This window comes from Coturnix japonica, unplaced genomic scaffold, assembly GCF_054131305.1.
Source record: "Coturnix japonica strain WE unplaced genomic scaffold, WE-NBRP24 Scf075, whole genome shotgun sequence".
Taxonomy (NCBI): Eukaryota; Metazoa; Chordata; class Aves; order Galliformes; family Phasianidae; genus Coturnix; species Coturnix japonica.
Window position 1 is genome coordinate 306505 of NW_028188978.1, and position 20018 is coordinate 326522.

General features: G+C 45.8%; 1 protein-coding gene across 9 annotated transcripts; it reads right to left on the reverse strand.

Moving 5' to 3' along the window:
* Positions 1 to 1061: 1061 nt before the first annotated feature.
* CERS5 (ceramide synthase 5) lies at positions 1062 to 19379 on the reverse strand. 9 transcript variants are annotated; one of them, XR_001559747.3, is made up of 11 exons: positions 19153 to 19379; positions 13377 to 13482; positions 11187 to 11317; positions 10256 to 10313; positions 9624 to 9674; positions 8900 to 8992; positions 7472 to 7600; positions 7124 to 7230; positions 5100 to 5256; positions 3983 to 4085; positions 1062 to 2352 (listed from the first exon to the last, which is right to left on the reverse strand). XR_001559747.3 is itself a non-coding variant. In XM_085534103.1 (11 exons), exons 1-11 carry the CDS (start codon positions 19341 to 19343, stop codon positions 2200 to 2202), a joined length of 1206 nt encoding a protein of 401 aa, XP_085390229.1. In that variant the 5' UTR covers positions 19344 to 19379; the 3' UTR covers positions 1062 to 2199. The 9 variants fall into 9 exon arrangements, 7 of the variants coding, with proteins under 7 accessions (XP_085390229.1, XP_015742309.2, XP_015742310.1 ...); XM_085534103.1 differs by having other exon boundaries at positions 3983 to 4012; XR_001559746.3 differs by lacking the exon at positions 1062 to 2352 and adding an exon at positions 3485 to 3619.
* Positions 19380 to 20018: the final 639 nt, after the last annotated feature.

Sequence of the window (20018 nt, forward strand, 5' to 3'; positions counted from 1 at the left end):
GATTTAGGTTGGATGTTAGGGGGAAGTTCTTCACTAGGAGAGTGGTTAGGCCCTGGAACAGGCTGCACAGGGAGGTTGTGGATGCCCTGTCCTTGGAGGTGTTCAAGGCCAGGTTGGACAGGGCCATGGGCAACCTGATCTATGGGGTCTCTATGGGGATCTATGGGGTCTCTATGGGGGTCTGTGGGGTCTCTATGGGGATCTGTGGGGTCTCTATGGGGATCTATGGGGATCTGTGGGGTCTCCTGGGCAACCTGATCTAGTAAACATGTATGTTTGGTGGCCCTGCTAGGCAGGGGGGTTGGAACTACATGATCCTTGAGGTCCCTTCCAACCTGGGTCATTCTGTGATTCTGTGAGTGTGGCACTGCGGCTGTGTGCAGGGGGAGTGGGGTGTTACTGCTTTGCTCCTTCAACATGGGAACAGAGAACGGGGGTCTCAGGTCAGCAGCACCGCAGTGAGCACAGGGAAGGGGCTGACAGAACCACAGGGGTTGGAGGGTACTACGAACATCCCAACCCAAAGCCCTCCAGAAGGTCGCAGTGGAAGCAGATAGGCTGATTTGGGTCTCCAGAGGAACCTCCCCAACCTCTCTGGGCAGTGTGTGCCAAAGTTCCCCCTAAAGAAGTTTTTTCCTTCTATACAGGTGGAATTTCCTTAGTTCCCATTTGTGCCCAGTGCTCCTTTGTCCTGAAAAGAGCCTGGTATAATAATCCTGATCCACACCGCTCAGGTGTTGCCAAGCGTTGATCTGATCCCCTCTTAGCCCCCTCTTCTCCATGTGAACAACACTTGGGCTCTCAGCCTGTCCCCACCGCAGTGTCTGCAGCTCTGCAGCCCCCATAGGGCTCTCCCAGCAATTCCCAGTCTGCCCTGAACTGAGAAGCCCACGCTGGGGCCAGTGTTCCAGCTGGGGGCCTCCTCAGCGCAGAATAGAGGGAGAATCTGCACCCCAAGGCCCCATTGGCTCACCATCATCACCCTGTTGCCCACCACAACGTGGTCACTGATTTCATTTTAGCAAATTAGAAGAGCAAAACATGGTTCTGAAGTGCGTTGCTTGTTTGGTTTTGTTTGTCTTGTTTTGTTTTTTAATCGAGATAAGAGTAAACAACAGTATAAAATGGTAACAACTCAAGAAGTTTCCAAAGTTCTGCTTGTGACTGCCCCCCAAGTACCATCAAGTTAAAAACAAAAAGAAGCAGAGCCCACGGTGTGGCTGCTTTTCCAGCCCAGTGATTTCCTCCACAAAAACCTGCAGAATGAGAGCAGCACCATTCTAACTTCAGTCCTGAAACACAGCTGAGCAGGACTGAAACTCCCCCTTATTACATGGAAAGCTGAGAGCAGCCCCCAGCATTGGTCTGCCCTCAAGTTCCTCTCTCAGCCAACTGCAGCCAGTAGATCTAGAAATATCTTCAAAACCACGACTTGCAAAAGAAAAAATAGATTTAAAAGGTACATATTGTGATACTTGTCTTAGGGGGCAATAAGGAATCCCCTCCCCTGTTTCAGACGGCTGTCACTGAGGCTTCAGAGGGGCTTTCAGCACCAGAAGAGGCAGCAAACGCTGACCTGGTCCCTCCTGAGAGCAGAGTTAACAAACTATAGCCTCCTTAGCACAGAGCACCCCAGAGAACGTGGAGCAACTTATCTGGTGTAGCACAATGCAACGCAGAGCTTGGCTGTAGCACAGAGGGATGAGTCTGCTGCAGCCTGTGCATGGGGAGCAGAAAACCAGGCACTCCCCATGCTCTGAGCAGCTTATGGAGTGCACCAAGGAGACGATGCTGACCTTGCGTTGAATGAGCCGTCGTCGCTGGCAGTGCATTCACCAACCATGGCCAGGGGCCAGCTGAGCCCAAAACTCATTCCACCTTGAGTTGATCCCAGTACAAACCAGTTTTGTCACATACAAAGATACCTCCGCAAATGTCGATGGGGCTAAGACTGAAGTACAAAATGGCTTAAAGTGAAATCTGCAGCTTGCTTTTTGCCCTAGTAATTGGCTTTCTCCCTTCTGTCAATGCCAAGCCTTTGACTGGTCTGGATTGTGCCCGTTTCAGATTTGCTGGAGATTTCTGGGGAAGGGGCATCTTGATTTAAAAAAAAAAAAAAAAATCACTTGGGAATGCAGAGTTCAACACATCTAAATATTTAGAGACAAGTTCGTGTTTGCTCAAGGCCAACCCAGGGCCTTAATCCTCCTCTGTCCATTGCCCGCCAGCCACATGGCCATTAATGCGGTTGGAGCCATTGCTTGAAGTGCTGAAAATTCCTTTTGTGCTGTTGGATGTCACATCTTCCTCCTCAGAGCTGCTTTCTACATCACTGCGGTCGTCTTTGGATACCTGAACAATCCAAGTGAGATTCGGTAGTGGAAAGGGGAGAAGTTGATAAATTCAGATGAAGTTACAGCAGTAGAAGGTTGTATTGAAGGGATTAACCAGCCCCAGTGACAAATGTCTTCTGTCCTCCACCCTTATTAACTTTTAAGCTTAAAGAGCCTGTCATCACATGCAGAACACAAGACAGATGTAGAAAGACAGCTGGGAATGAGGAGCTCTGTTTTCCAAACACTGTACACTGTGAGGCATCACACTTCACGCTCACCACATCAGAGGATGCTAAAGATCCTGGCTTGCTTTTGTCTTCCAAGAGTTGCATTCTAGACTGGTTAAAGGCTGCTTTTCCAGATAAATTTGCTTTCAATAACAACAATAATAAATCTTCTCATGCTGTAATAATCAGCAAATACAATGACAAAATACATATCTATTGGTTCTTGAAAGAACACTTTGTCCTACCAGGGCTGCCTTTGATACTTTAAAAATTAACCAGCTATATTTACCACATTACTGTTTGCACAAAGTGCCTCCCATTTTCACTGCTTGTCGTTCATCTGTGAGAACTCGTTTACGAGGAGCAGCACAGTTGGGGCAGCAGGCTGCAGAACAGAGACAATAACCTCAAACCAGCCCAGGAGCTCAAGAAGCATCTCAGCCTATGAGGAACTGCCCTATGGTTATGGCTTTGGCTATAAGGTGACTACAAAGTCAGCCAATGCCATTTGTATGTGGGGTTTTCAACCTTTGGAGCAACCCTCAGGCACAGCTCTGGTTCACATCACTGCTATCTGCTGTGGGAGTGCCATGGAAATGTAGTGCACCGGGATATAAAAGAAGGGACCATAAACCTGGCCCCAACTGCAAATAAGCACCTTGGTCGCTGGCTGGGCTCCAGAGCCATAAACTCACCAGTGCCATCTGGATGCACAAATAGCTCCTGCTTTAAATCCCCTAGGGCAGGCTTTCCACGTTTCTGTCTGCAGCTAACACTCCTCTTTCACCTCATGTGCAAGCACTTTGTGGGGAGACTGCTTTCAGCTGCTTCAGGATTTGATCCTGATCTGCTTGTTCTGCGCCTGGGTTCTGGCTTTCAAACAGCACTTGATGGGAAGGTTTCAACTCCAAGGAAGATGTGGCAGAAAGCCAGATATAGTTAATGATCTCCAGGATGGGCTTTGATGGGCCTGTTGGATGTACTCGCTTTTGTCTGTAGCCAAAACTTCTGGTACCCTTCCCTACTCTCCTCCTATACTGGAAGTTCCAAGGGTCACTGGAAGGAAGCAGAGATCTCTCAATGTTCATCCCATAACTGCTGTAATTCTTTTCACAAAAAGGATTGCTTTTCTGCTGTCCTCTTTCACTCAGCAGAGTGTTAACGAGCACTACAGATACAGACATCAGTGTCTTTGTGAACCAACAAATCATACAGGCAAAGATACCAGAACGAGCCACAGGACACTGCTCAGACCTTTGGAGAACCTGCATTTTAACACTGGATCAGGGCCAGCACTGCATCAGCCAGGGAAACAAACATTTTAAGAGAAGACACCACCCAGCTGAAGCCCCAGCACCAGAGCTTTGTGTTCCCCTCAGCCTAGAAACAGAAAGAAACAGAAGTACAGATCACACTTACATGCAAAGGATGAAACTGTCCAGCTCCAATCTGGCACAGAGGAAAAGGAGTGAGAAAAGAGTGAAGAAGACAAAGCTCAGAGCCCCTTCTCTGGCTAGGTCACCTGGACAGGAGAAAAGCAAGGAAAGGAAAAAGACACAGACCTCAGCTGTAGGAACAGCTGCATAGAAAATAAGAGCCTCACAGTAGCAGTTGTGGGGAACAGATGACAAACTCGTGTGCATGCTCTAAAATACGTTTTCCCCTGAGAAACACTGCCACAAACAGATATGTATTTCAAGGTTATGTTTCATGTGTGGGCAGCTAAGAAGTCAAACACGATGTATAGCTGTGAGAGAAACTCAGATCAAGATATCAGATAGATGACAAAAAAAAAAGCATCTGTGCTAGCAAACCATCTGTTGCTCTCTGGTAGATGCAAAGGAAGTGGCTTCTGATGGGCTGGCTGGGTGTCAAATCAGTTCCTAGGCTGCTTGCCCTGTCTCACGCCTCCAGTTGAAGTGCAACTTTTAAGCTTGGCAACTTAGGCTACAGCCAAACATCAGCACTGTTTGCTCTTAGGATAACATCTACCAGCTGCTGGAGTCTCAACCCTCCTGCTCCCTAACCCCCCCAAACTAAAACTGGAATACTTAGGGGACTGGAGCTAGTCTGCACCCCCACTAGTCTAGTGACAACCAGCTTGCTCCCAGTGTTTCTAAGAATCTTTACTTCTGCATCTCAATGCCTGGCTCCCACTGGCAGCCAGAGGCAGATGTTAGAAAGCTAGGAGCTTAAAGACATCCTAAATGATTATTTGAAAATGAGCTTTCTACCACCCTGAACTTCAAACAAAGCACTTAACAAATCAGTCATCGTGGTATCTCAGTGCACTGGAAAATGGTGGTGTTTCTTTGTGTGAAAAGAACAGAGGAAAGCCTCCCTGCCTCTGTATGTATTTGGCAGCTCTGGTCTGCAGAGCAACCAGGGTTAAAAAAAGAAACCAACTGCTCTACAAAGCAATCGTGATGCAGTTACCTTGAGAACTAGCACCAGCCCTTGCTAATGGCCCAGTTTCTCATAATTCCTCAACAGAGCTTGAAGAAAAGGGGACCCAAACCAGCCCCCAACACCTTACCTTTCCCCGCACGAGGGCCTTGTAGGCAGTGCGAACGATGAGATAGGACCAGATGACATGCAGGATCTGCAGGGTTACCAAAAGGCCATTGAACAGCCACCAGGAAGGGTAGGGGCCAATCAGTTCCCAGCTTTCGAATAGGGTTGTATTCAAAATCCTAAGGGATCCAGAAACACATTACAGATCGGCTGTGCTGGTAGTATGGCTTCCAGCCCTCCATCGAGACGACTGGCCAGATGCACAGCAGTTTGCATCTCATTTAAGCATCTGTTGCTTTGCTCCTGTCAGAGCGGCGATGCATCTGATCTCTTGCCAGTGTTAGGAGACAGACTAAAGCCAATTAGAAACACTGGAACTGAGCAACAAACAAGAGAAGATGTGAATGTTATGCAGTTTGGTTACGCATACAGATCTGCCGCCAATTTCCTTCTCAACAGAGTTTATAGTAACTTTACAGGAAGTGATGTCAAACTGCTCTGGTCACTAAAACAACTGTTAACACATTCATCCTTCACCCATTTCTAAAAATCATGCGGATTTTATTCCCAGTTGGCCTCCTTCCCTTCCCTCCTAGTTTTACAGATTCCTCTTGCCAAGCTGGAGGACAACAAACTGCTTCACAGACAAGGAATTTTGCTTTCTTTCAAGACTGTTTTGCTGTTCTCATCGCTGGAAGTTACTGCCAGCACTTAAGTGATGTAATAAACAATTTAGACTTTATGAAGTAGAGATGCATGGAAAGACCTTTAAAGGTACCATTAGTTTTGCACAGCTTTTAACATTTCACAGGAAAAGAGAAACAAGCCTGTCAAAGAAGAACCCAAGGCCCCAAAACGCAGCTACAGAAACAGCTAATTTGTGGCCACCTTATTAATGCAGTATGCAGCTCCAGAGGTCTGTCCGTGCTTTACACTGCTAATTAGGGAAGTGAATATACATGAGGTGAACTAGTATGAGGTCTGCAATACCACAGTATGCTTGTCAGATTTCTCTGTAAAGACGAGGAGTTACATTACAGCCAGTGGAAAATACATTAAAGATTTACAGGGCTGCTGAGTAATAGCATGATGCAAGAGCATCACCTCACAACAGACAACAGCAAGGAGGACAATGACAACAATCTCATCTATCAAGGGAAAGAAACTCTGGAGACTTAAGTACTAAAACCTTTCCTTATCTGGATTCCCTTGATGCATTTGCTGGGAAACAAGGAAGAGCTTTAATTGCAACTGTGATACCAAAACATAAATTTTGTTTCTGCCTACCATTGGGGTACTCCAAAAGAACAAGAATGCAGGCTGCCCATTGCTCAGGAAATAAATATATACAATAAAATAAAAATATTGTAATAAGGTACTAATTATACTATAATTATGGTAATAATCAGCTCTAAACAAATTTTCTGCTCACTCTTTCAATGGAAAGAAGGTGGAGAACATAACCAGGACCACCTCAATGAGCGTGTCCTACTGGATCAGCAGAGGACCTCATTATAGAACAATTAGCTCTAATTTGTTTAGCCAGGGTTGTACCTCCCAAGAAACCACAGATCTATTTCAGGCTCTAAACAGTCACGACTCAAGGGCAGGACACAAACATCACAAGAAATCAAAAGCAGCACTGATGACTAAGCCAGATACTCAGAAATTAAACTTACTTCAAGAAATTATGCCTCTTCTGTAACTATTTCCAAAACTTCTCAAGTCAAGAGAAGCAAACAGTGCTCCAAGCTGTTCAGATAGCAGCTGACTGTGCTCCACTGATGAGCACTGTCATCACTTTGCAGCAAGAAAAAGAGGAGCCAGCTGTGTGTTAAGATTCCAGTCACTTCTCACACTCTCTCTTTACTGACTGCTGAGAGGTTTCTTCATACTCCTGTCTAAAAGCACTGCTCCAAACAGCACTTGGGTTGTCTGCAACTTCAGACTGCTACAAGGGACGGGCTGCGCTGCTTGCAAGAAGTACAAAAGCTTTCCTTAAAGGACTGGAAGGACAAATAAGACCTTCCAGTTCAAGGTGCTTACCAGAAAGGATAAATGCCCAAACGTGTAACAATGAACACAACACCAAAGAGCATGAAGAAGGCATCACAGAGACGCTGGTACTTGGCATAATTGGCTAGCTTTGCTGCCTAGAAGAGATGAGAAACATGAGAATATTATTCCCTTTGTGCAGTCACATAATTACCAGGCTGTAGAGCTCCAAAATCCTCAAGACATCACACTTGTAGGGATTATTCTCAGCATTACAGCATTTATGAGGAAAAGCTGACAAAGCAGGATCAGCAACGCAGATATTAAAGCATGGGAACAGAGACGTCTGCTCACATCCCTGAGAGCATTAGATACAGAAAGACTGAAAATGAAACTCACCTCTAAGAGGAAATCAGATGCATCATGGAGACACAGCACCAGTGTTCCAACACGCACCATATTATTCATGTAAGAAAACGTAATGAGCCCAATTGTAGCCAAATGATGGACAAACATGATCAGGAAGTCCTGGAAACAGAAAGATGAATTAAGACCCTTTGGCTATCAAACAAGTACATATGCTTGGAGCAGAGCCATAAAACTGACCAACTGAGGTCACAGGATGACTTCAGTTCAGACTTGGACTCCACACAAAGCACAGCTCATCACACATCAGCTACCATCACTGCAGGCTCCAGAAAGGTCTCTCCCAGCATGTGTGGAAAGCTGCAACTCCGCATGCACAGGCACAGCACAGTCTCCTTGGCACAAACACTCAAGGCAAAGGCAAGAATCCTCTGAAAGGACTGACAGGACAACACACAACCCTTTTTTTTTGGGTCTCTTTGGCTTCACAGTCACATTGCTGGTCTTTTCAGCTCATGGCACAAATTTTAAGTACACTGCTGTTACTGTTGTCAGCATGCAAAAGCCTGCCAGAGCACAGCAGCCACAGAACAGAAGATAATCCAACAGCAAGAGCTGGGCTGCTCCATTCAAAACCTTTTTTCAATGCACGTACATTCGAGGCTGTTTGCTAACTCAGTCCCCTGGCTACAACACTTACACTTTACATCAATGCACCTTACCACACGGAGTGTAACAGAGGATATGGAATTAAATATTGAAAACAGTCTCACAGATGCTGTTATTCACTTCTCTTCTGCAGCTCCAAGACATTCTGCATCTTGGAGCTAGTATTTCAGTACAGTAAAAACACCTATTTTTTTCCTTTTTCTTTTTTTCCCCCAACAGCTGATGCAAGAATGGGGATAATTTGTTACTTTGCAGTTTGTACAGCAGAAGCACTAAGCCACAATTTACTATGAACTGTTTTCCAACTGCAACAATGAACCAAATCCTACAATGCAGCACAACAGAATTAGATTCCAGTAATCATGACCAGTCACCGTTTTGCCACAGCACGACAAAAAATTACTATCAAAAAACATGTATTATTGCTTCAGTGTTTGCCATTTTCTCATCCTGCTCAGCAAGAGAATGCTTGCAGCATTTCATTTTCCTGTCCTCTTGAAAGCCTTAAAGTTAAAATCTCTGTTTATTAGGAGGTATTGAGTGATTCTGTTCTTTCCCCTGGAAGACAAAAGAGCCTCTCAAGGATACACCAGGTCACACAGCAACTCCTTCCTCCCTCCCTTCAGGATTGTATAATGATTAGAGAAGGAGGTAGGCTACAGAGAAGTGTGAATGAGGAAGAAAATTCAGTTGTTACTATGCTTCAGCTTTACTGGCTGTGTGCACACGTACAGTTTTTTGTTAGCTTGGTCTATTCAGCAAAGCAGTCAGTGCAATTCTGGTTAACCTCACCTTCCGTTTAATGTCTGTAAACTGAGAAAACATGAGAGACCAATAGAAGGCCAGCTCCAAGATATAATAATAATAAAGCCTGGATGTTAGAGGCTGGAAAACAAACAAAGACAATACAATTAGAAGACAAACTACTTCAAAATTTACATTACAATCCACTTTTTCCTTACCCTCCCCACTGTGTTTCTTCAGAATGAGGGATGAGTTAAAAGATCCAGAATTAAGGTTTTGTTAACACAAGCTTAAGCAACAGCCACCTTCCTACAGGCTTAGTCACAAAAGCAACCTTGCGTGTTTGAGAGGAGAATCTCACGTTTTGAATAAAGTACAATGTTTACACTGCAGCCTCCTGGATTAGGAAAAACAGGCACTGAACCACACTGGCCGGCCCTTCTGCAATCACACTTGATGCATAATTGAAATAACACAGTAAATAAGTTACTTTGTATAATCTCAGCAGGAAGAAAACACAGAATGAATACCAGCTGAGTCTACCTGAGGAAACGCCACCATTGACAAATCTACGTAACCAGAATTGCAAGACACAAAGCACTGTTATCTTTGTGCCTTCCAAAGGGGATGGCTGTTCACTAATTGGGAAGCTTACCAGGCCTAGGTAGCATCCACAGAATGAGAAAGAGTTGAGACTACCCAATTACAACTTGCTGTCATTAATAGAAACTGCACTGGAGATTTGAATCTACTAAAGTTCTTAATCTCCTACCTGAAAGGGGTAGCTGTACCAGCACTGTCGTGTGTCCCAAAACCAGGGTGCCTGAAAAGAAAACTTAAGTTTATTATTCTGCTGGTCTTTTTAATTCCCTGTTATCTAAGGCATCAACCAATACAGTTCCAGTTCACTGAAATTTTACCTTCATTCCAAGCTAAGTTTACTGTAAGACATAATAATGATTTGAAATAATCATTCTACAGCCAAAGGCAAACTGTAATGAAGCAGCAATTCAAAGAATAAGCAGGCAGCACTAATAATAAAGACCCAGAGTTAAATGTGTACTCCTATGGGAAGAAAACAAAACCTCTCCACACTGAGAAAACAGGTCTGTCTTACTCTGTTGTAACACAACAAATAAACTTCTAGTATTTCCATAACGACAGATTTGTTTAGAAGTTTTCTCATACTCTCAAAGTGACCTTTACATAGAAACTCCGGGATCTCAAATAAGGGCGCACAGAGGTGGCCATCACCAAACTCCCCTTGTTTGAAGCTAGGTGCAAGCACAGAAGGGACACTGTAGTCAAAGCCCAGAAATTTCAGCACTGCAGTGCTAACCCAGGGGAACAAGACACAGAAAAACCAGGTGGGAGGATGTGCAGGAGTGTGCCAGATCAACTCACCGTCCAGAGGAACCTGATTCCATAAAGAAATATACTTAAATAGAATGTAAACCTCCACCTGGAAAAAGAAGCAAAATATGAAACATAACCAGAAACAGTTTCTGGTTAACATTTATAACAAAACCTGAAACAACTGTGGAAAAAAAAAAAAGCAGTTCTGACACCTGAAAAGCATTCGCCCACTGATTGTTAATCCTTCAATTGTAAATGTTTTGTGTGAGGATAAACCCATTTGAGGGTTTTCACAGCACAGTTGTTTGCATTGACAGCCAAGTTCAGAGTAAGCATGCAACATTCATATGCTTTAATAGACAATGTCAAGATAACAACACAAAAAACAGCTGTTATCCAGAAGGTATCCTAATACATGTATTTATCCTTCTTACCTTGTGGCTTTAAGTAGGCAAAATCATACCGGGGGAAGAATTAATATGAAGAAAATTACTAGAAAGGAAAGAAACCAGCATAGAAGAAACAAGTCAGGAAAAAAGCACTCAGATGCTACTGCTCTAACAGGGGAACTACAAGCACTCAGAAAGAAACAAAGAACAAAAGAATGAACTGAAGGGAAAAGCAGAGAAATATGGGAAGTGTCTATAGAAGTAGATACATCACTGTAAGCCATAAGGTCACTGTGCCTGGGAAAAACACTACAGCATAATTGTGCAGACAGCCAACTTGTCTTCAGTGTAATTATTGAACTGAAGAACAAGAAAAGCTCCTAGCAAGTGTTCTGGGCTTTCATGCACATACACCAAACACTTCTAAGCAGCTCTCTTCACTTCTTCCACTTGACTACAGGAGAATTTCCCTCCCGCCAGCCAACCCCCAGGCACCAATTTAAGTTAACAGCTGACCACAATTTCAGTGAGAAAGGAGAACAAAGAGCTGGAGCTCTGAGATGGAGGCACATCCTGGCCTCTGCACATACATGCTCTCACAAAATTTAGTGATGGTGGTGGGTTTGTCCTGGTTCCTCCGATGTCGAAACCAGCGCTGGATCTTTCGAACATCCCAGTCTAGCTGCTTTGACAAGCCTTCTAACCTTTTTCCATCTGGAGACTGAAGGAAGATGAAACAAATGTCAGTTCTCCTCCTTCTCAACCTGCTTTCAGTTCAGCATCCTCTGAACACTACAATAGGATCCATGCATAGATGGCAAAACCCAATGAAAGCACTACATTCATTTTTAACCCTGACATTAGTACTATGCCAGAAGCAGGAACCTGTTGCCATATTCATTCACATTTAACCTTCAAGAGCCACTAATTACTTAAGTATGCAGAATGCTCCTGGTTTAACATTTCCTCATTGATTTCATCATTTGACAGCACATCACTATGCACTATGTTCTGTTCATTAGTTTGGGAGGAGGAGCTTTTGAAATGCCCTGACCTACCTGTTAAAACCTGCATATCAACTCAGGCTGTTTGGAACTCAAAAAGATGACAGATGAATACATTGAAGGGGCAGTATACACTGTGAAGTTTATGGAAACTTTAAAGTGAGAATTCGGTTTTAACACATCTGATGTTTATAGATTCAAAAAAGGCATCAGAGAAACGGCATTATTTCCATTACCGCTTTTAGAGTGCATGAATAAAACTTGAAAACGGAAACAGTTGCACAATAAAGAATGAATCCCCATTCTCTCACTGGAAACTCTACTGGCAGTTTGTTTGAACAATGACAGCGGATTTACAGGAGCAGAAAAAATGAACAAAACCTGACAACCACCTCTACAATGGCTCAGTGGTGAGATAAGCCACGCTAGTTTCAGACCAGTGTCCTTTTAACAAGCTCTGCCAGGGAGCTCTTACAACTGAAAGATGATAAACACATTTTACCACTTAAGTTACAAACAAACCCAGAAAGCTACGTAGAATGCTCGTGTAATAGTCACCAGATTGCTGAACTGAAAAACAAGATAATCTGTCATCTGATTTGCAGTACTGAAACCAGGACATCTTCGTAGTTCCAGCACAAACAGACCTTTCCAGGCTTTAAGGGGTCAGGCTGCTGCTATGCTGAGAGTGAACTTGCCTCAAAGGAGAATGCACACAGCTCCCATTGCAGACAGCAATGAAATCTCTTCCCTCTGCATCAGTGCCGCCCCACATTTCCATTCTCCAAATCTGACAGCACACAAGCATACTGGCATAGTTAAAAGAAGCTCTGTTTCCATAGAAGCAAGATAAGTATTGCACAGCATGCAACCCCATGGGTTTCTTCAACATTAATTTCAAGGACAACCTCTGCATAAAAGTCTTCTCCGCAAATGGCATCAAATCACAGGGGCCTTTCTGTTCATGTTTCATCCCAAGTACTCCTGAACTTCACTGTTCCCATGAGGTGAGTTCTGCTGAGGCTTTTATAATGTCCCCTCCATTCACCGAGTGCTTTTTCCACCCAGCTCAAAATGGAGTTCGCCATCACCAAATGAGAACATAAAGCCTTTCATTTCAATATCTTTAATGAAAATCTATCCCACCACCTGTGCTGATTTCACTGTCAATATCCAAAAGCACAGACAGCATGTAGCTCTGTCAGTCTAAAGTGAAGGAGCACTGCCAGCTCAAGCAAGAGAAAAGCCATGAAACGTAGAATAAAAGCAATACCTGCTGCCAACATTCAGCATCCCACCACTTGTCAGGGCGTGCTTCCATGGACTGAATGCTTTTACTTGAGCAAGTGACTTCCACTTGGCACAGGAAGAGGAAAGCATTCCCCCAGATGGCCAATGAAAGCAGAGGAGCAGATCACAGCAGAGCAGTGCTCTTCCAATAGGAAATGAAAGATGCCAGGCAGTTTTTTTTTGTAAACCAACAATTACTGCCTATTACAGCAATAACAGCTGGGACAAAAGCAGGGAACTAAAAGAAGAAAATCATTATAAAAGAGGACAATTTTGATTCAAAATATTCTTCTGTGTGCAAAACCACAAATCAGCCATGAAGAGAATTTACTTTCCTACAAGACGGACACATCAGAGGCAATGGAAAATAAAGAAGACATGGCTGAATGCACTGTGGATGGAACAGGTTCCTCAAAACAGAGAAGTGGGAGACAGAAACCCACATGGTCACCTTTGCAGGTCTCAGTTCCCAGCAATGCAACTCACCTTGGTGATGGATGTAAACACTTTCTCTAAAATCGCATTGGGTTGGGCTCTGTGAGCTCCGCTGTCCTGTATGCCAAGGTTTATGGCACATGGCTTGGCAATAAACCTGAAATACAAAGAGATGGATTAAAACAAGGAATGTTTTCTTCACCCAAGTCACAGTCCCTTCCTCTCACAGACTGCAGAACCTCTCCAAAACACTTAAGATCTTCACTCATGTTGCTCCAAGGAACGGGTACCTTTAGTTAACCCAATTGGTAACTACAGGCAGCGTATGTTGTAACACAACTAAGGTGAAAAGTTCAGTTTGAACGCTCTGGCCTTGCAGGATCAGGACACGTTTCCCCACGTGACTTGCACCGCTCAAGAACAAACAATAATAATAAATAATCACTGGCACGAGCCCTCTGCAAAGAGCCGCTGGAGCCCCTGAAGCACCGCAGATCAAACACCTTATTTCCAGAATGCTTCTCGGCATCACATAGCTCCGAAAAAAAGAAAGGAAGTTCGATTCACACAGTTCACAAAAGACACAAACACAGATTTATGTTCCCCAGAGAGGAAAACAAAGCCAAAAGAACGGTTAAGTGGCTTCCCTAGGCAAAGTGGGGAAGACATCCCATGTCAGGATGAGATGCACACCTCAGCATCTCACACTGCATGTCACCCAAAAGCTAACCGAGCACTTAGTGAATCTTATGGCACCAACACTCTGAACACAAACCTGGTCTTGCAACTGACACAAACACACACGCATTCAAAGCCAGTTGTGTTTTGCTGTACCCTTGTGTCAAAGAGACAAGGCACACACATTACTGAATTGTGTTCTCTCCTGTTGGTGAGCAACAGCTTTTAAGCATAGCAAATTAAAACAACAATGACAAAAAAAATCAATTTCAGAGCACGCAAAAACCTGTTTCTCGAAAATGATTTTGAAAAGGACCCAACACTTGCATCATTAAATCTACTTTGCTTCAAAACAGCGAGTGTTCCAACTTCATTACACATATGTATTCCATTTAGAAGACTCAGAGTGTGATTAAGCAGAAAACGCTGCTTTTTCCAGCCATCACATTTGCTGCCATTTCCCTTTGTGTTCAAAAGATGAGATTCAAATGCAACCGAATCATTATTATAAGCATTCCAGCTGCAGTCACACTTGGGAGCACATCATCAGCGCTTCTGTAACGAATAGCTGCGAGTGCACTGCAGAGCAGGCACAGGTTGTAGGGTTTTTCCCTTGAGAAATTATGGATCAGCTCACAACTAATCCTAAATGATCCCCACTGCTTTTAGGAAATAACCCCCAAGCAATAGCAGCCGTAGTGCTGGGTTCCTGCCCCGTTTCACGTACATCCAGCTGACTTCAACAGCAACGGCTAAAGAGAAGAAAAAAAGGAAAGGGTGATTTCCTTGATTTCCTTTCAGCTCGGCTCTTCCCTGTTTTGATGGCTCACTGCTTCCTCTACCATCTGAACCACCAGCCAGAAGTGATGTTAATGGTGTTATAAGTGCCCATCTCGTTGCTCCTCTTTCCTCCAGGATGTATCATAACAGCAGGGCAGCTCACATGCACTCACCGGATATCAGACAGTTCTGTTTCATTTTCTGGAACATGGTGCTTACAGCTCCACAAAGAGCTGCTTTGGTTTAAGTGCAGGTAAAGAGGAGAAGGAATGGTTAAGGAAGCTCCTATGATCCATAAAAGGGGCATTATTTAGGAATTCACAACCTGAAGCATCAAGGAAAGAGGAAACAGCATCAAAAGAATAAATAAATAAACAAGAAGGAAGCAGAACTAATTCACTTCAGGACCCACTGATGACAAAAAGGCCACAATGAAGACTGGCACAGAACTGCTCTAGACTATAAGCTTCCTCTGCTGGGAAAATACAGACGTGTCCAGAAGTCAGGAAAGGAAAAAAAAAAAATAAAGAGCAAGGCAAGGCTACAGACACTACATGGGACTCAGCCAAGCATACAGGTGACCAAAGAGCAAAACAAAAAGACACACAAACATTTCTTGGTGCATGAGAGCAAGCAGATATCAATGTAGGCAAAGAGGAAAAGTCACAGTTACGGTGGTAGAGCCACAGAAATAGGATCTCTTTGCTGTTAAGGAAGTGCAGCCCAGCGAGGTAATGCTGCTCCTCTCAACCAGCAATGGCTTCATGAAGCACAGGGCAAATTCCAGCTCACAGCCGACCTCCTGCAGGGCCCAAAAGCCTTCCCAAAGCACTTCCCCTGCAGTAAGTTGCACAGGTGGGTTTGGACCTCTCCAGAGGACTCTCCCACCTCTGCATGGCTCTCCCAGCAGTTCCCAGTCTGCCTGGAGCTGGAGAGCCCAGCACTGGGCCCAGTGCTCCAGATGGGGTCTCCCCAGGGCAGAGAATCTCCCTTGCTCTGCTGGCCTTGCTGTTTGCAGCACACCCCAGGGTCCCCATTGACCACCATGAAAATGCCACTCTAAAGTGTAGAATCCCCATTCTTGGGGATGTCCACAACTGGACAGCACCACAAGCAATTGGAGCTGATTCCAAGACCGGTTCTGCTATAAGGAAGGGATTGGACAAGGTGTCCTAGAGGTCCCTTCCTACCTAATTATTTTATGATGCCACACAAACAGGCTGCAGGAGCTATTCCCAAGGTCAAGATTGTGCCGCGCCTTCCCAGCAAGGAGTTATCATTGTGTAAATGCTTTTATTGCTGTTTTGTGAACCCACATTTGTTTATTGGCGTATGTCACACCTACCCAGCTACATTTTCACCCCGGTTATTAAGACTTTGAAACCAAGCACCAGTTTTCAAGCACAGTGTCTCGCATCTAACAAGCACCTTCCAGTCACATTGTACCTCATGAGCCCTCTGTTCTGGAAGTTTCAGGTTCTCTGCTACAGCTCTGAAAAGAAGAACAATTCCCTAAGTTTAAGGTTTACAAAGTAAGCACATCCTGGAGTCAATCAATGTACCCGAAGTGAGAGTTCATCTCTTTATGATCTCCCAGTTTCAGTTCTCACTTCACCTGCAGCGGGATGAGATGCATAGGGTGAAACAACAGCAAGAAGAACAGTGGGGAAGAAAAAAAGAAATAACACTCTAACTTGACATACTTGTTAGCAGAAGTCCTTTCTCCTGCCTGCCTCAAAACCCATTTCCAGCTCAGCCCAAGGCCTTTCCCTGCCCTGCAAGCTCAGTTCTTCATCACATAATCACACATAATTCCCACACTCACTCTTCCCAGTGAATATTTTACCAACGCCATGATGCAAAGGCTGATTTACAGGAGCATTACCCACAGAAACGTTATGTCAGTGTAACAAAGGCACTTCCTCACACTGAAGACCTCCTACAGAGGACAGAGAGAAATGAAGGGAAAAAAAAAGGAAAAATAAAAGAGCTGCAGGAGAGCAGAATTCAAGTTCTGAGTCATTGAGTCTCATTGTCACTTATGTATCAAGGAAGCTTAAATTACCCCCCAGGCCTCAGCTGGGGTATGCACACAAGGGGATGTTATCAGACAAATCTGAACTATCACGACACATTCAAAGTTGCTGGAGGAAGAAGAGAGTATTTCTTGAAACAAACATACCAGGAACAGCCCTGGATTTCACTCTCACAATCTGCTTTCACTTCAGGATACCACCATGGAGGCACTGCTAAAGAAAAGGAAGCAACCCACACAGGAACCACGCCACGGTTTCCAGGTTCTACTGCTAGAGGAAGAACATTTAATTCCTCACCTGAATCTCCCCTGAATTAACACAGCAAAAGAAATTTCATAAGCCGGGGACACAGCATTACCAATATAAAGTAGCCTCTAGCAGGATGATGTCTTCTAGGTGCAGCAGGATGCACTGTACCACTCTGCCTGCCTCACCAGAGAAAACAGTCTGATGTATTTCCTCTCCAAACAACCTGAACCAACCAGGACTCAGACAGCCAGGAGACTTCTCCTGACTCCCCCATAACAACCAGGGGCAGTTGTGCCTCACAGATCCCTTTTGTCATCTGCTGGATGTCAGGGGTGGGCTTTGGCTCTATGTGTCCACATTCCCAGGTCCTCTGCACTGGTCTGAGCTGAGAACAGCATTCTGAAGTACTGGGAAAGAGATAAGATCAACAGGGGGGAAAACAGTGATGCTCCCATTTGTCTCCTGCTTTGCTTACCCACGTTCTTCTTTGCAGTTCTCTCTTTTTGTTCTGAAAGCTTATAAATAAATAAATAAATAGCACTTCCTACACACAAAAAAAACCTGAAAAATGAAACCAACTCAGCTCAGTTCCTGGTCGCTTTAATGCGTTACACAGAGAAATACATGCACTCATTACATCCAGAAATGAAATGTAGGACTGACTCAGCCTCTAATGAGCTATTTAAATAGGTACCTGAGATGTCGTAATTGGCTTCTAACACCTAAGTGTTCTTTTAACCAAGCCACTTTCCTAATTAGCATCGCTGTCAGCCACACAGCCAGCTCCACGTGCTGCTGCAAGAGATATCCATCGCAAAAAGCAGAAACTACTGCCCCAGGGGAGAGGTAACACAGGGTTATGGATACTGAACCCAGTGAGAAATGCTGCACCACACCTGTCCGTGGGCAGACAGCATCCAACCGCACCTCCAGCACTGCGGGGACCCACAGTGCACCCACACAACAGCTAGCAGAGAAGGCCTGAATTCTTCAACCAGGAACTGTCAAGGAAGAACACATCACAAGCAGAGAGCAGCCCAGCACCCCCTGTCACACACATAGGGTTGGCTTCCCCAGGAATGGGGAATAAGTGGGTTCTCCTGGCATTGTGCTCAGCACGAAGGGGGATGTCAGGGCCCACAGTATGACACAGGGGGTCCAGAGGCCACAGAGAGGCACGGTGAGACCCCGAAAGGCACAGGAGGGCCCCCATAGAAAGGCACAGGAGGGCCCCCATAGAAAGGCACAGGAGGGACCCCCATAGAAAGGCACAGGAGGGACCCCCATAGAAAGGCACAGGAGGGACCCCCATAGAAAGGCACAGGAGGGACCCCCATAGAAAGGCACAGGAGGGACCCCCATAGAAAGGCACAGGAGGGACCCCCATAGAAAGGCACAGGAGGGACCCCCATAGAAAGGCACAGGAGGGACCCCCATAGAAAGGCACAGGAGGGACCCCCATAGAAAGGCACAGGAGGGACCCCCATAGAAAGGCACAGGAGGGACCCCCATAGAAAGGCACAGGAGGGACCCCATAGAAAGGCACAGGAGGGGCCCCCATAGAAAGGCACAGGAGGGACCCCCATAGAAAGGCACAGGAGGGACCCCCATAGAAAGGCACAGGAGGGACCCCCATAGAAAGGCACAGGAGGGACCCCATAGAAAGGCACAGGAGGGGCCCCCATAGAAAGGCACAGGAGGGACCCCATAGAGAGGCACAGGAGGGACCCCCATAGAAAGGCTCGGAGGGCCGTGCGGGATTCCCCACACCGTGACACACGCAGCCTTCGGGACGGCCCCCAAAAGCGCTCCCTCTCTATGCAAAGAGATGAAAGGAGGCGCCGGGCGGAGGCCTAAGGCCTACACGGGACCTGAGGGAAGAACGGGACTCCAAACCGAGTCGGGCCGAGCGGTACCGAGCCGAGCAGAACCGAAGGAGCACCGGACCGAGCCCAGAACAGCACTACCCGCCCCGCTCGCCCGCTGGACGTTAATAAGGGACCCCAACGGGCTCGTACCGTACCACAGCGCGGAGGGGGCCTGAGGGCCGAGGGGCTCCGTGAGGGGCCCGGCCCCGCTCTCACCTCTCAAACAACAGCCTCACGGCGAAGATACCGAGCGCCAACGGGAAAGCGGAGAGGACGTGGCTCGCCCTCGGGTACTGCAGCCCACCGTCCGCTTCACCAGCCAAATCAGCCCACGTCACGTTATGTGGCAGCCAGAATCGCTCGTTCCAGAACCAGGCCCGCACCGCCGCTACCGCGGCTGCCGCCATCTTCCACCCCCCTCCTCCTCCTCCTCCTCCCGCCCCGGCGGCGGACACCGGCCTCGGCCCTCCCGCTTCCGCCCGCCGCTCAGTGCGCATGCGCAGGCTCTGCCTTGGCCACGCCCCCTTGGCGGACCGTTAACTCCTCGCGCTGTTCTTCCCTGAGGAGAATGGGCGGGAAACGGGATGTCGGGGCGTTCCCATTAAAAATAAAGAGGAAAAAAGAAGAAAAAAGCCTAATTGTTCCGCATTAAAAAGCCTCGAGATCGTCTTCCCATCCCCAAAGAGCGGCCTTTCCACAGTACAGCCGTTCAGCTCTCACATGACGAGTTGATGGTGAGGTAACAAGGGTTTATTTCATTAATGTAGACGCGGTTTAGCATTTAAGTACAAAACAGGTTCACAAGCTGAAAAATATAAAGTTGAAAACGTTCCCAGTAGGTTTCAAAGCATTCAGAAAATGATTTCAACGTGATGGGCTTGGGACTGAGGGTTACCAAGGGATAAAGGCTGTATTCTGCTTTGTAATTAATTATCTAAAGCTCTCCATCAAGGTACTCAGCACCAAGTTCCGTGTGTGTGGTAGCAGAGATCCATCTGTCCCATAATAGCCCTTCTGGCATCCACCCAGCTGAGAGTAAATTAAACGGCCCATTGAGCACTCAACGACTACAGTAACTAATG

Excerpts from the sequence above, each read along its gene's own strand:
- CERS5 (XM_085534103.1), bottom strand. The coding sequence starts at position 19,343 with ATGGCGGCAGCCGCGGTAGCGGCGGTGCGGGCCTGGTTCTGGAACGAG. Across the intron at positions 13,483-19,152 it reads GTGAGGCTGTTGTTTGAGAG|GTTTATTGCCAAGCCATGTG; the intron begins GTGAGAGCGGGG and ends TTTGTATTTCAG. Across the intron at positions 7,231-7,471 it reads CATCTGATTTCCTCTTAGAG|GCAGCAAAGCTAGCCAATTA; the intron begins GTGAGTTTCATT and ends CATCTCTTCTAG.